The sequence below is a fragment of the Dendronephthya gigantea genome, unplaced genomic scaffold, assembly GCF_004324835.1.
Source record: "Dendronephthya gigantea isolate DGI-Jeju-01 unplaced genomic scaffold, DenGig_1.0 000178F, whole genome shotgun sequence".
Classification (NCBI taxonomy): Eukaryota; Metazoa; Cnidaria; class Anthozoa; order Malacalcyonacea; family Nephtheidae; genus Dendronephthya; species Dendronephthya gigantea.
Genome location: NW_021163188.1, coordinates 269,947 through 283,647, shown reverse-complemented (window position 1 = coordinate 283,647; position 13,701 = coordinate 269,947). Strand labels below are relative to the sequence as shown.

Genomic DNA, 13,701 nt, shown 5'->3' with positions numbered 1-13,701 from the left:
TTTCCAATGACCACGTGTCGGCATTTTAGGAGGGAAAGTGAACTTTACCATGCGTTCTACTATATTTAAGATAAATATCATCAAAAACCACTTAAAATCAACCTGAAATGAGTCGTAAGTACTGCGAATAGTTAAATGACGCATTCTTATTTATTTCAGGTGCGTTGAATTTTGTTTTAACGTTCAATTTCTTATTTTTTATTGCGTCAAAGTGAGTTAATGAAAAACAAGATGGCGGATGAAGAAACGTTGCAGCCGGTGGGAAACCTAACGACGCCGGAGGCTGAAGAACTTGATGAAATTAAGCTGCTTCCATTTCAAAAAGAAGAGCAAATGAATTTATTTGCAAAAACTCAACGGAAACGTGTTGCTAAACGATCTTTCGCGAATTTTGGGATAACCACCTTGTCCTTAACCAAGGATACGGCAAAACAAATGAAGAAAAGAAAGCGTAAAGACGACAAGAAATTCGTCGTGGACAAAGTAGATGGATTTACTTTTGTTTCTGCCTTCACCTTGAATGATTTTGATGAATATGACAAGAATCCTGTGAAACAACCATTAGCACCAACCAAACGGAAGTCTTCTTCTAATTTAAGATCCATATCTTCTAAGAAAAGACCAAGAATGGTTGCAGATCTAGGAATATCAGGTGGTGAAGATATTGCAAAGCCAAAGGGTGATTTTTTACAAGACGTTTTAAAGGCTGAGAATGTACCAAATGAGTCGAGTTTACACTATGGTAAAACTGAGAATGTATCACCATTAAAGAACAAGTCACCATTAACAAAGTCAGCATTTGTTCCCTTGAAGAAGCTCAATGTAAGTAAGCTTAAAAGTCCACAAAAACAGCAAGTCAGTGATGTGGCTAGTTACAAAAAACCTAACCAGAGCAACAGTTCCAAAAATAGTGGGAAAACAACAACAAAGGCATCCAGACATAAAACCACCAGACCAGCAAGCTCCAATAACCAGCCTAAGAAAAACAAGCAGGATACATCAGATGTTGTTAATGTTCAGATCCATGGGTTGCCAACATCTGGTGGGGCAGACAGATTTTATGGTTGCCATGAAGATAGCCCAACTGGTCTGTCAGATGATGAGGAAAGTTTAGAATTGGATGTTTGTAGCGTTGATGAGAATTCATCATCACAATTTATCAACTTTTCTCTTGAGAAAATGAACAAACTAGACACAAGTCATCCCGAGAACAAACCACAGGCCAAACGGAAAAGAAAACCATGCAGAGTTTGTTGTGCTTACCCATGTCGAATTGTTGAAGCAAAACGTATCAAATCTGGCAAGAGCCAGTTCCCAACGTTTAATATATCATTTACATCAAGATGTCAAGTGCATACTCCTGGAGATTTAATAATTAATAACTCAAGTGGTAATAAAGTTAATACATGCATTCAAACTACTTCAACAGATATAAAAATGCACCTGGATTTTGCGAAACGGTTTCCCTACCGTATCATTTCCATCCTTTCCTGTCAGCCTGCTCTTTATGATGATGATGACCTAAAGCCGTCAGACAATCTTGTAACTGGAAACACAAGATGCAATGAGAGTCATCGAATGTTGGAACAAAAGCGTAGGAGTGAGTTACATGGTTTATACTGTCAACTTGCAGATACGCTTTCTATCTCGAAGAACAAGGCTAGCAAACAGTGGATCCTGGAGAATGCCCTCAAAGAAGTGGAGAACCTGAAGGCTCAGGATGCACTTTTGACAGAAGAAATGAATTTGGAGAAAATAAAGAATGAAAAAAAGAGAATGGAGTGGGAAAAATTAGCAGGAAAGCCATATGTCACACCCAAAGAAAGTAACAATAAAGGGAAAAGCAAGTCTAAACTTCTAGAACTGTACAAAGTATTTAGACAGGAGAGAAAGGAATTGAAAACCATGCCAGAGGACTCGAAATGTGAGCAAGAAGAGTTGAAGAGTGTGCCAAAAGAGTCTGTGGATTCAAGCAAAGAACAAGAGAGATTATTGAATGATAAAAGTCATTACAAAGCCAAGTTGGATGCTCTGTGTGGTGTCCACAAAAGAAACATGGCTGAAAGTTTTGGGGCGTCTGTCATCACCACAAATGATGCTACAACAGGGTACACTCATGTGAAAGACAATCCTCCAAACTTCCTGTTCTGCTCAAGTTCCAAGTCAAAGAACAGTCTGCCAATGGATTCTCAAGTTGAGAATCATTTAAAAGTTACAGTAGTGAAGCCAGAATCCATAGAATCACATAAAATTGTACGAAGATCCCAATCCACTAGTTCCCAGTCACTCGGTGCACCGATTATTTCAAAAATAGATTTAACAACTGAGTCAAAGAGCTCAGCTGCCGACCAATCAGAATCCTCAATAAAATACAAACAAAATCAACCAACAAGTTTGTCTACAAAATCCAACCAAGTACAAGATCCAACTGCAGGAACAAAAATCCCAATAACCCTTTTGAAAGAATCTTCAACGCCCACGGCTTCTTCCCAAAGCAGTGACCTCCTTTGCTCTACCACTTCCATGCAGTCCCCATCTATCCCTATACTGGTTAACCCAAGTACAATGTTTCCAACGCCAATTTCTTCTAAACCAAATCATTCTCCTTCTAAACCAACGCTTCATTCAAATAAAGAATGTGTGAGTATTACGATGGTTGTGGACAGCGAAAAAACAACTTTCAGGATCCCGAAGACAGCAAATGGTCTGGCGTTACTTAGTAAACTTTCATCATTGAAAAAACTGAGTACGGATTCTCGTATGAAAATCGCTGCACAGTTTCCCAAATGCCAACCATCCGAGATTTCCACAACAACTGCAGGTACAAGCCAAGTCGCAACCATCGGACCAACAACCAGCGGCTTGGTTACCACAACAGGCCACGTGAATACTCCAGTGTTACCAACTCAATGGTCATCTGCTGTTGGTATAATCCAGAACTCCACCGCACCTGAATGCAAGCCAGTTACACAGTCGTCTCCCGTTCAAGCTGTGAATTCATCCGTAGCAATGAAACAACCGACAACAGCGAAGGTTGTTCAGAAAATCAATACTCTGCCAGCACCAGGATCGATTATTACTTCAGAAACTCCTGTGATTAGTTTTGCAACGATATCCCGACCAATTAAAGTCCCTACGATGACGACAGCTGCTAAAATTATTTGCGGGAATGCTGGCGTCCAAATTGGAAGCAACGTGAAAAGAAATAGCGGGATTGCGGTATCGGAACAAATGAAACGAATCAATCACAAAACACCCCGTAAATCAAGCTTCGTGGATATGACGAACAAAGAACCAGATAAAGAATTTCCCGTCATACCAACGTCGTCTAGTATTAACGTCACCCTAAACAAGCTTGGAAGCATCACTGGAAACAAAATTTATAACATGAAGCCGTTAAAACGAATTCAACAGCAAAATCACCGCCCGACGAAGCGTCTGGAACATTTAGAAACACCGCACAAAGATTACCAGTTTCATAGAAATGCCCCCTTTCCAATACTTCCCAAGCATATAGCAACTGTAACTGCCCCTAAACGTACATCGAGTGTTCATATCTATCCTGTTTTAACCCAAGTCCATCCTGCTGTTGTTCCACCTGAAAATCTTCCTGAGATTCCTCCTGATATCCCATCGGACCTGACCGAGGCAAGCCTGTCTCCTCTTGAAGGAATCCAGAAAATATGCGAACCGTTGCTTGAAGGAAGGAGTAACGACGATAGAGACCAGGACGACTCTGGAATATGCGTGATCTCTGATGTCTTCAGTCTGACTGAAACTTCCAAATCTGATACGGCGAAGAATAGAGACGATGGTGCTGAACGTCTTGAAGATCGAGTATCCTCGCGTTGATGGAAGAAGCAATCCGTCATAACTGTTAGCAAAGTCGAAGATGTATAGCATTCTGTAATGAACATACACAATCTATTTTTAATAAACAAAATATATAATATAAAGGAACCTTATCTATTTTAAATGGTAGTTTTCAATGATGATAAACAGAAGTGGCAAGATATATTTTATAAGTCTTAGTTGCCACTGAAATTAATCATCATTTGTATGGAATGAAAGGCTATGGTAGTAGTTTGTTCATAATTTAGTATTTTTGAATTACACAAGCCACATTGAGTGCTAATTTGGTTTATGGTTCACAAGTTTGAACAGTTGTATGTGTAGCTGAATTGGCACGTTAGGATAATCTTAATCCATCAAATGTAGTTATAAATAATTATTATATTTACCCTTTGAGTTTTGATGAATATAATACCTTGCACAATGAAACCAGAATCTTGTGTGTTTTTTTTAAATCATCAGCAATCTGCATTGCTTCGACTTTGTTTTACATCTTGGTCTGATTCTTTTAAGGAAATCATGATTTTTTCTTCTCTAATCCAGGTTTATGAAATCCAACAAACATCTTCTTCAATTTTGCATTTTAATTTAAGACCAACCATGTTAAAGTAATATTTTTATTCTAGCTCAGTTTAAATATATACAAGTTTCAGTTTTAGCAGTGGTACTGAAATGTCTGTTGATTTGGAATTATGTAAAGAGAGAGCAGAATGGAAACCCAACCCAGATCATTGCTAATTATGCAAAATTTCTTTATATCACCATATGGTTTCATCAAACACCAAAATTACTGCAGCAAAATCTCTGACATGCGGGCCAGATTGGATACCTTATAGGTTACGACTGACCAACATTTGTGGAATCGAACTTGCAGGTTTTTTCTTAAATAGACGTTCATGTTAGAGGTGAAAAGCTGGTAGGAAGCATGATTCTAGATTCCATTTTTCTGACCAAAGGAACTAAACAAAAGAGATTCCAGAAATTTTTGTGGTGATTGACTGATGATAAAAATAGCGAATATTTGCAGAATGCTAACCAGTGTTTGCCACACAGTCAGCCCAGTTAGGACTATTCCAGGCTGCTTCTCTGGTTTGTTTCCTAACAGTGAGATTGCTGTATGCTGCAAGAGAATTAAAGCACATGTAATATGTTCCAATTATCACATTAAAATGCACAAAAGTTTCTTGTCATTTTATCAACTGTAACATGCTAATAATGCAACAATTTTCCTACCCCACAGATGATGCACTACATATAATTCTCCAATCTGAGTAAAAAATCCTCCAACATCTTCGTTCATTTGTTGACGATGAACTATTGCATTCATCCAGTTATTTTTCCACTCAATGAGACAACCTGGCTAATAAAAGGAACAAATAAATACAAATTCAGCATAAATTACAATTTCTGCTAAAAACTTAAATACAACTAAAATATGAACCTTTAAATGATATGTTCTTAATTCATAAAGATTTTTTGTATCACGTAGTTGTGGTTCACCCCAAAAATCAAAGCCACATATAAGTTGATTGTAGCGTTTGTGAAGCATTGGTGCTCTCTCCTCTGCAAACTTCACAAATTTCTAAAAACAGAAGTTGAAGTACAAAGTTATCAAAAAGCATTTTAAAAAAAGATGAAAATACTGTAGTATATACCTCATTTGTATGGAGATAATGTTTTGCTTTTGTCACATCTTCAAAACCAGCTTTATACACCCATAAATGAACTTAAAATTTGATAAAAATTATTGATCATAATTTGTTCCATCTAATAATGCAATATTAGAGAGTCAATATACATTATTCATTCACCTGCACTATCTAAGGGCCCATATAATGTTGTCCAACTACCAAGAAGTGTGCCTGGAAAATCTGGATCCTCACTTATACGAGGTAATTCTGAGGCCCTAAACCATATTGAAATAAGCCAGTTCTATATTTTGTCTTGTAATAATTTTAGACATACTTGACCCATAATACTTACACTAAATTTGAATAATCACCAACTCTTTCTGGCTTTAAATGATGAACTATAAATCAAACGAAAATTTGGCTTTGGTAGCAGTGAATTAAATAAAGTTTGTTGGGTCAGACATAACTACCAGAATATCACTATATAGGAATTTGTAATTTGTTATATTGTTACACTGACACAGTTACATGTGTTTGTTACATTACTGAAATAATCCAGATATGACTTTGCAAATTAACAACACAATTGGATGATACAAATTTTTGTAAGAAAAAAACTGACATAAAAATATGAAATAATAATACATTGTGCCGCATTTTCATTTCTTTAGTTATCTGGTGTATCAGTATCACGGCCGTTCTTTGGATAATTATACTATGCTATGCACTCTTGCGTAAGACGTGGAATATAAAATTATAAAAAACGATGAAAAATCTCCACCCAACTATTTCGAAACAAAACTAGCATAAAATATATCATGAACAGCTGACATACACTGAAATTCGTAGAGGATATTATTTGCTAAAATCTTTGAGTGAGCTTCGCTTCTGGATTCAGCTCCGCCAGCAACAATTGAACTCCAAAACCCTTTCTCGTTTGAAAGAGCTCGAGTATTTATCCTATTTTTCGTTAAAGCAGAAACCAAGCGAGGAAAAAATGTGTGATTTTTGAAAAATATATTTGGGACCATTCGATGGTAAGCCATTTTATTGTATTCACCAGCCTTTATCATTCAACTTACATGAAGTTTTAATTTGTGAATTCTTGACTTGAAAACTCCGTGTTAATGAATTAATTTCACTTCATTTAAAATGATGAAGATCACCTCTGACGTGTATATAGCAACGTCATTAGACGCAATTAATCATCAGGACAAGCTTCTAAGACCCGTTCAAATACGTCATTGCCCAAGCTACCTTGTGTCTGATCAAAATTAATCTGAGACTTCACCGTGAATGACTCTAAGTATTTCTCTAATTTTCCCTCTTCATTTTCACAAAATGTACGCAAATCTTTCACGAGTGTCCTTATCGCGTCTTGGTCCAGGGTAACTGAGGACTTCCAGCGCTTTGTGATGGTATAGTTTAGTGTCCATACATATCCAAACGAGTCGCTGTCATCATTTACTAAAGTCATAAATAATCCCCCAGTGTAGTGGATATAGCGGAACACAGAATTGTGACCATCTTTGTAACAAGAGTAAATACCATCATTATAAGGAAAATCTTTAATGAAACCAAACCTGGAAAAAGAAAAAAATGAATTGAGAAATACTGTCATGCTTTTCATATGATGGCGAACGGAGTTTATAAATAAAAAATACAGGCCACTGGATGGTGCCTATTACCTTTTTAAAATGGCTTCTTGAAATAGGAATACTCTTGTTTTGAACTCTTGCTTTGAAATGTCTAAAAGTTACGGAAACGTTGATTAACATATCGGTAATATTTATCCAATATATCATAAAGAGATCAGTATTCACCTTGGAACGAGGCATGTTCTCTCAACCACGTGACATCAAGTGGAATATGATGTGCGCTTGTGAATGGATCACTCCGAGCCAGTTGACCGTCTGGTTGGAAAGTTGGGACTGGTACCAAATGAAACCCATATAAGGTGACTTTGCGAGCCCAACTCTGAACCAATTGATTGATAACAGATCCAGAGGCCACCAACCAGTGTAGGTGTACCAGGTATACATTATCAGGACAGAATACTCCAGGATACCTCACTGTACACCACTCCGGACGATCCTTTCTGCTTGAATTCAGGTTTATGCTGGTTGAATCCAAGTTAATCTCCGCATCTCGATATGCTGGAATCCTTTTCGAACCTGTTTGAGGGGAAGATGATTTTTTCAGTAAAACAGAATACAATCTGTATGTTGTAACTTGTAAGTCAAAGATTGAAGAGTTCTTACGCTGAGGTTGTCCTTTTTCGTCCGATTCAAAAACACCAACAGGAGAATTAGATGATTCAGAGCCTCGCTCTTTCAATACAACTTCAAACCATTTCGTCTCAAACTGGAACAACTTATCATCTTGTGCTTTCATCCATTTCTTGTAAGCAAGACCGTCTGAGTGCTTATCAGGTCGTTTTAATAAAGCTGCTTGGAAAATTGGTAGTAATGCAGTTAGTTTGAGAATAATAAAATACAGGATACCAGCAACACTGGATCCTTACTGGACCTCTGGAAGAACGGTTCAGAAGGATATACTTCACTGACTCAATAAGGTTTACTTCAGTTAAATGATTATAGTTGTTATTACAATATTTACCAGACTTTTTATCAGCAGTCTTGAGGATATAATACAGGTAAAATCCATCCACAAACGGTTGAAGAATAGAACCAGATGCGTGCCGTATAAAACCTTCGTCTAACATTTTCTACAAGAAAATAAAGTTTTAAATTCATTAAAAAAGATTAAACTCAACCGCACAAACTTCGTGTATGATGTCGCAAACTCTTACCTGGCATAACGTCACTGCTTCAGCACGTGATTTCACAGAAATATGGCGAATAACCCATGATGTAGCATCAGTTCCTAGAAAGGATTTGGGAGGGAGTCCTCGCATCTCAGAAAGGAAGTTCAAACCGGTTCTAAAAAGGTAAAAGTAATAATATATCCTGATTTAACGCCTTTCACAGCTTATTGAAGTTGAATCACCACTCACTCTTTCGCTGTCATTTCTTTAACGATCTCTTCCAAGGACGGTATGGAGTTTACTGTATCTTCATTTTCACTACTTGATGATCTTCGTCTTGGTGGAGTACTAAATATATTGAAATAGTTCCTGGTCATATTTGCGTTGCAGTTACAATCTCACCAGAAGCAGCCCATGCACCTTACCTACTCATGTCATGACCTGGAGAGCTAGCATCAAGGATAACCACACCATCTTCATTCAAAGTTTCCAGATCCTTGCCACCCCCGCCACTCCTGCTACGTCGATGACTGCGAACAGCGGATGCTGGACTTTTCAACATCGCAGGCGCGCTCGGGCGTCGTGACTTGCTCGGCGTTTTCTTAGCCTGGGATAAAGGAGGATTAACGAAAGTCAATATACCTCAGCCTATTACATGAGAGAGATATTTCTACCGAGTCAGACTGCTCTTGATAGATCGACACAAATGATAACGCTTGGTCCTAAGTTTCCTTGGTGTTATCCAGACATGATATCTCTAATACATTTCTAGGAACCAACCTCGACTTTGGTGACAGGAGGTCTTCGAATACGATTGACAGTTTCTAGAAATCTTAGAAAACCTTGAAAATATTTGAACTGAACTTCATTCTCTTTCTTTTGACCATCACTGCTCAACGATCCTTCACAAGTTGGTTGTTTCAAGGGTAGCAAAGCCAGGCGAATCCTCCAATAGTGAAGGGACTAGAAAGAGACAAAATAGTATAGAATATAAACTACACAAGATTGCTGAAAATCTGTGCGCAAAACTAGGAAACACTGTTTACTGCCAATGTTTGACAATATTTTTATGAAATGTTTCATGATTTCGTTTCCTTCTGTGAGCAAATCTTGTTTTTAAAATAATGTTTCTCTTTTGACTTACTTTTATTAGCGATGAGAACTCTGAATCACGCACTATATATTGATCCATATAGTTCCAGTTATAATGGGTCAGGTCATCGTGAACGAAAGTTGTGTCCATTCTCACATACTCCTGAGTACAATCAGACCATAACCAGTACGGGTATGAAACCATGCATTCGTCTATAACGTGGGTAGGATGGTACCGGGTGAATGACACCTATAAGAAAAGAATAACATAACAGAGGATACTTGTTACTTAATTAGGACAATGTGTGATATTAACTGCCACAAGAAATCCCAACCTTATTTTCCGAAGGCGTGTAGGTCAACCTGTGAAAATTACGCCCCATCATAAAGTTGTACACCTCATCTTGGGTACCTTGTGGGATAACCGCGGATCGAGGGTGGTTCAATGGAGAAAATAAGTCGGTGCGCTCCTTCGGAATATCTGAGCACACCAGTTGGAATCCCTAGAATTTGAATGTGCAGTTAGGGATACAAATGTGCAGTTTGGGGTACAGACGTGCAGTTAGGGTACACATGTATAAGTTTAGTTCCTTTAGAGGGAACTAGACAAACCTGTCCAATTCTTTGCAAAATAAACTCTTTTAACTGGTTTTCTGGTCTCATCACAACACAGTCAACATCATCTTGGTTTGATGAGCTGAAACCAAAAAAACACAAAAAGTTGAGTAACACTGGTCATGGGAAAGAAAACGAGCCCAAAACTCACCTTTCTTCAACCCCTAAATACAAGTTGTATGCATAGATACTATAGCGACTGTCAAGAAGACGTTGATCCAAGTGGTAGTCTGTGGTCAAAGGGAGACAAGCAGGGATGGTTAGGGACTTCCAATCCACGCTTGTTTTCATCGCTGCAGTCCAGTCCTTCTCGGACGGTGCGTGAAGATTCTGCACCCAACCGAGGCTCTGTAAGCTAATTCCTGCATGTTTTGAACTGAACGAGGCCCTTAATTGGCTTAGAGCGGTCAGCGATGTTGACTTGTCATCAGGCTTAAAATCAGGTCCGTCTGTTTCATCCTCTTCAAATCCTTTCGGCAGACCACCCAGTTCCACTTGGTAACCTGGATCCTATTGAATATATCAGACTTAACGCTTGAGATGAAAATCAAATCAAATTTGTAGCAGGTATGATATGATGGAATGTGCACTAACCAGAGACCTGAGAAGAGCATCATCATCCACCTGATTTGTCACATGATCCGACGCCTTATGATGATGTTCCTGCCACATCTCACCTCCAGGCCCCTTAGGGAAAGTATGTCTCCAGCGATGTCTATTACACGTCATCTTGCAAGGGAGATAGTTTGGTCTAAACGGGTTAACTAGGGACCTTTGAGGACGTCCTACATTTTGATAGAAAAACGAGGTATCTGCACTCCCTACGACGGCGCGACTTGAAGCAGGAGGCGGTGAGTAGGAAGATAAGAAATCCTTTGAACCATCATCAATGCTATCTTCTTCACCAGCTGATGAAAAATATACAAAAAATAATTGTCCTAATCTGTACAAAACTGTTCGTATTGATCGACTCATTTTAATTCACTACAGGAAAAAACCTAAATCTTGTATGTACTTACAGCATGGCAGCATAAAATCAAATGACTTTACAACTCCAAGACTCCGAGCAAGACCTCCGCTATCTGGCCTCTGAAATAATCACATCCGCACACTTTAATTTTTACGTGTATTTCAGACCCAAACCACGACAAGCTTGTTTAAATACCTAAGTTGAAGCAATCATGCTTACTTTGATTATTTTTTTGTGGGTTTCAGCTGAATTATCGTCACCATAATTAACCATCTTCTCCTTTTTTAAAAATCTTTCTATCCTACAATCATCAATCTCGATCCCTCGGCTTCTAGTATAAGGATTGTAGCCAGGCGTGAGGGTCTGAGGACGAGGCTTTGTGTGTGCGCATTTGAAGACTTCGGCATCGTACGCCTCATAATCGACGAAGTCTGGCAGTTTGTTCTCTTCCACTTCATTCAAATGATTTCCGCTTAAAACTAGACAGAAAATTTTAAATATAATGTGATTGCAGCTTATCCTTAACGCTATGATGTCAAATCTAGAATAATTCTCAGAAATGCAGAGCTTACATGTCTGTGAATTTCTATTATTTTCATCTCCGCGGTGTTGCAATATGAGATCAGGAACTGTAATTCTTGGAACAAATGAATTTCTCTGATTTTCCTGAGATTTTGAGGTGTAGAAACTATGATTGATCCAATGAGGTATTCCATAGTCATCGCCAATCAATGTTGAGGAATCAGACTTTCCATGAAACTTAAGCAAAGGGACTGAGTGAAGAGGTTGTTCTGCCATACATACCAAGTCTGCAGACATTCCTGGAAAACAAATGATGTTTGAGATCTGAGATAAATTGATCTTGAGTGAACATCTTTTTACAGAATGCATTTGTCAACAGATTATTTAATCAACTAATTACCATTGTCAACTATTCTTCGTTTAGTCATAGTGGCCATTTCTCGATCAACTTCAAACATTCCAGCACCTGGTGTAATAACAACCATTTGCTGACCTGTCACTTCTAGACTTCGATCAATGTATGCTTTTTCAAACACTGAAAGAAAATAAGTGCAGCATTGGTCAACATAGAAATAGTGCATGCAACATTTTCTCTTCAGAATTCACCTTATTGAACCATCCTGTATTAAAGGTATTACAAATGGTCAAAATTAAAAGGAAAATGTGCAGGAAATGATAAAGAAACAAGCAAATCCTCACCATTTGCCCCTAAATTCAAAACTTCAAGAAAATTTCCTTCTGATGCTGAAGACAAGTATCCTTCAGAAAAGCCTTCCTTTTTCAAACTCTCAGGATATTGAATGAAATGTTTTTTTAGCTTCACAATAATTGCAAACCAATCTTCTCTTCGTTCTTCGTGAACCACCACTTGATAGATATCCTCATAGAGTCTGCCTTGGTAATCACAACCAAGGCTGATCCTTCTCTTTTCTGATATATTGTCTATTTTGAACAAACATGTTGGATTAATAAGTGTAAATTGTCCATCAAACTCAAAAGATCGTACTCTCTGATTGAATGAAGGAGATCAGAATAGAGAATAGTATTTTGTGTCAATTTGTGACTATGATACTTACTAAGCATATTTTCATTGTAAAATAATCTGGAGAAATAAACAATGGTTACAGAATGAGTGCATTTCATTTCTTTCCACTTCTCAAAAAGTTCAACAAAAAATCCATTGACTGTCTTCTCAAAGTAAAGATCTCCATTGATGTCAAATTCCCACATCTCTTTACTCATTTGAATGAAGATAAAAACAGCTGCACTCCCAGATCTAAATACAACCTAGGAAAACAATAGAATAAGCCGTCTAATGACCTGCATCAAACAAATCTAGACATAATGAAACAACTGTGACTTTCCTAATTGTAATGCAGCTGTTCCTAGGTTGATAACCAGGAAAAAATTCCTTATTCCACCTTGTCACCCTTGCTTATAATCTCTTATCCTCCTCATATCCTCTTCTATCTCTCATAGGCCTAACCCTTAATACCCTCATCTTACCCCATTCCCTCCTTTAACCCTACCCTTGTATCTTTGCCAACAACACCACACATGACTTTTTGTGTTCTCCCACCACCTGCCCACATTTCGTGAACTTCTGTTCTTGCCCCAGCTAAACATAATTTCTTTGATGTATAAACAGCAGAGTCTATCAAAGTCTCTCCAAACCTCCACATATCAGCACGTCCAAGCCATTGATCTTTAAATTTCAGTTCAACCAAGGATAAGGTGAATGCAGCTGGGTCAACCTTCTCAACATGAACATCCCAATAGGCACGAAACTTAAATTTATTTGCAACTGACTGTTCGAGACTTATTGTCTCTTTCTGCTGGAAATCTGTCTGAAGACTTTTAATCTGCAGAAGTAGTTTGCATGTTCCAGTATCATTCTCAAAACATTGGTAAATTTGGATAACATCATTTTCCTTCAAACCATTTTGAAAGTCTTTTGGGTTTAAGACCAGATCTTCTTCGCTAAAATTGGTCTGATGAATCCAAAGTTTGCAAACTTTGCTCATTTTTTCAAGATTTTCGAGACTATTTTTTAATAATTGCTCCCATATTACTTCACAATTTTTCTTCTTCCACTTCGTGACGATGGTCGACCGAACATCTTACGTGTATTTCCGAACGTACCTTTAAAGATTTCTTGAGTATTGAAATGATTGAAGTTCCAATTACCGTTGTGCGCACAATTTGCAACCCGATGAACAATTCAGAACAAACTGTCAGGGGATAAATCTAAA

The 13,701-nt window shown here is 37.9% G+C and overlaps 3 protein-coding genes across 4 annotated transcripts; 1 reads left to right on the top strand and 2 right to left on the bottom strand.

Annotated features, from left to right (window-relative positions):
- Nucleotides 1–24: 24 nt before the first annotated feature.
- On the top strand, nucleotides 25–4,393 carry LOC114538224. The gene is made up of 2 exons (XM_028559372.1): nucleotides 25–114; nucleotides 213–4,393. Exon 2 carries the CDS (start codon nucleotides 220–222, stop codon nucleotides 3,850–3,852), a length of 3,633 nt encoding a protein of 1,210 aa, XP_028415173.1. The 5' UTR covers nucleotides 25–114; nucleotides 213–219; the 3' UTR covers nucleotides 3,853–4,393.
- Nucleotides 4,394–4,450: 57 nt separating this feature from the next.
- On the bottom strand, nucleotides 4,451–6,565 carry LOC114538226 (protein NipSnap homolog 1-like). The gene is made up of 8 exons (XM_028559374.1): nucleotides 6,319–6,565; nucleotides 5,836–5,881; nucleotides 5,664–5,758; nucleotides 5,508–5,578; nucleotides 5,294–5,434; nucleotides 5,086–5,212; nucleotides 4,889–4,972; nucleotides 4,451–4,811 (listed from the first exon to the last, which is right to left on the bottom strand). The coding sequence occupies exons 1-8, from the start codon at nucleotides 6,554–6,556 to the stop codon at nucleotides 4,747–4,749; spliced, it is 867 nt and encodes a 288-aa protein (XP_028415175.1). The 5' UTR covers nucleotides 6,557–6,565; the 3' UTR covers nucleotides 4,451–4,746.
- A 101-nt stretch (nucleotides 6,566–6,666) lies between these two features.
- Nucleotides 6,667–13,674, bottom strand: LOC114538223 (GATOR complex protein DEPDC5-like). Of its 2 annotated transcripts, none has more exons than XM_028559370.1 (21): nucleotides 12,979–13,674; nucleotides 12,526–12,736; nucleotides 12,149–12,391; nucleotides 11,850–11,984; nucleotides 11,500–11,748; nucleotides 11,147–11,406; nucleotides 10,977–11,046; nucleotides 10,552–10,865; nucleotides 10,109–10,467; nucleotides 9,955–10,039; nucleotides 9,678–9,845; nucleotides 9,395–9,592; nucleotides 9,031–9,213; nucleotides 8,676–8,857; nucleotides 8,500–8,598; nucleotides 8,296–8,425; nucleotides 8,103–8,211; nucleotides 7,745–7,930; nucleotides 7,307–7,657; nucleotides 7,172–7,232; nucleotides 6,667–7,066 (listed from the first exon to the last, which is right to left on the bottom strand). In XM_028559370.1, the coding sequence occupies exons 1-21, from the start codon at nucleotides 13,471–13,473 to the stop codon at nucleotides 6,685–6,687; spliced, it is 4,470 nt and encodes a 1,489-aa protein (XP_028415171.1). In that variant the 5' UTR covers nucleotides 13,474–13,674; the 3' UTR covers nucleotides 6,667–6,684. The 2 variants fall into 2 exon arrangements, with proteins under 2 accessions (XP_028415171.1, XP_028415172.1); XM_028559371.1 differs by having other exon boundaries at nucleotides 13,124–13,206.
- Between the last annotated feature and the right edge of the window lie 27 nt (nucleotides 13,675–13,701).

Bases quoted from the DNA above. Each gene is read 5' to 3' on its own strand.
- LOC114538224 (XM_028559372.1), top strand. From the start codon at position 220: ATGAAAAACAAGATGGCGGATGAAGAAACGTTGCAGCCGGTGGGAAAC.
- LOC114538226 (XM_028559374.1), bottom strand. From the start codon at position 6,556: ATGATAAAGGCTGGTGAATACAATAAAATGGCTTACCATCGAATGGTC. The intron at 5,759-5,835 runs GTAAGTATTATG...AATATGGTTTAG, and splicing joins GGTGATTATTCAAATTTAGT to GGCCTCAGAATTACCTCGTA. The intron at 4,812-4,888 runs GTTAGCATTCTG...TCTTTTGTTTAG, and splicing joins TGACTGTGTGGCAAACACTG to TTCCTTTGGTCAGAAAAATG.
- LOC114538223 (XM_028559370.1), bottom strand. From the start codon at position 13,473: ATGAGCAAAGTTTGCAAACTTTGGATTCATCAGACCAATTTTAGCGAA. The intron at 9,214-9,394 runs GTAAGTCAAAAG...GTCTCTTTCTAG, and splicing joins AGTTCTCATCGCTAATAAAA to TCCCTTCACTATTGGAGGAT. The intron at 7,067-7,171 runs GTAATAGGCACC...TTCTTTTTCCAG, and splicing joins CAAGAAGCCATTTTAAAAAG to GTTTGGTTTCATTAAAGATT.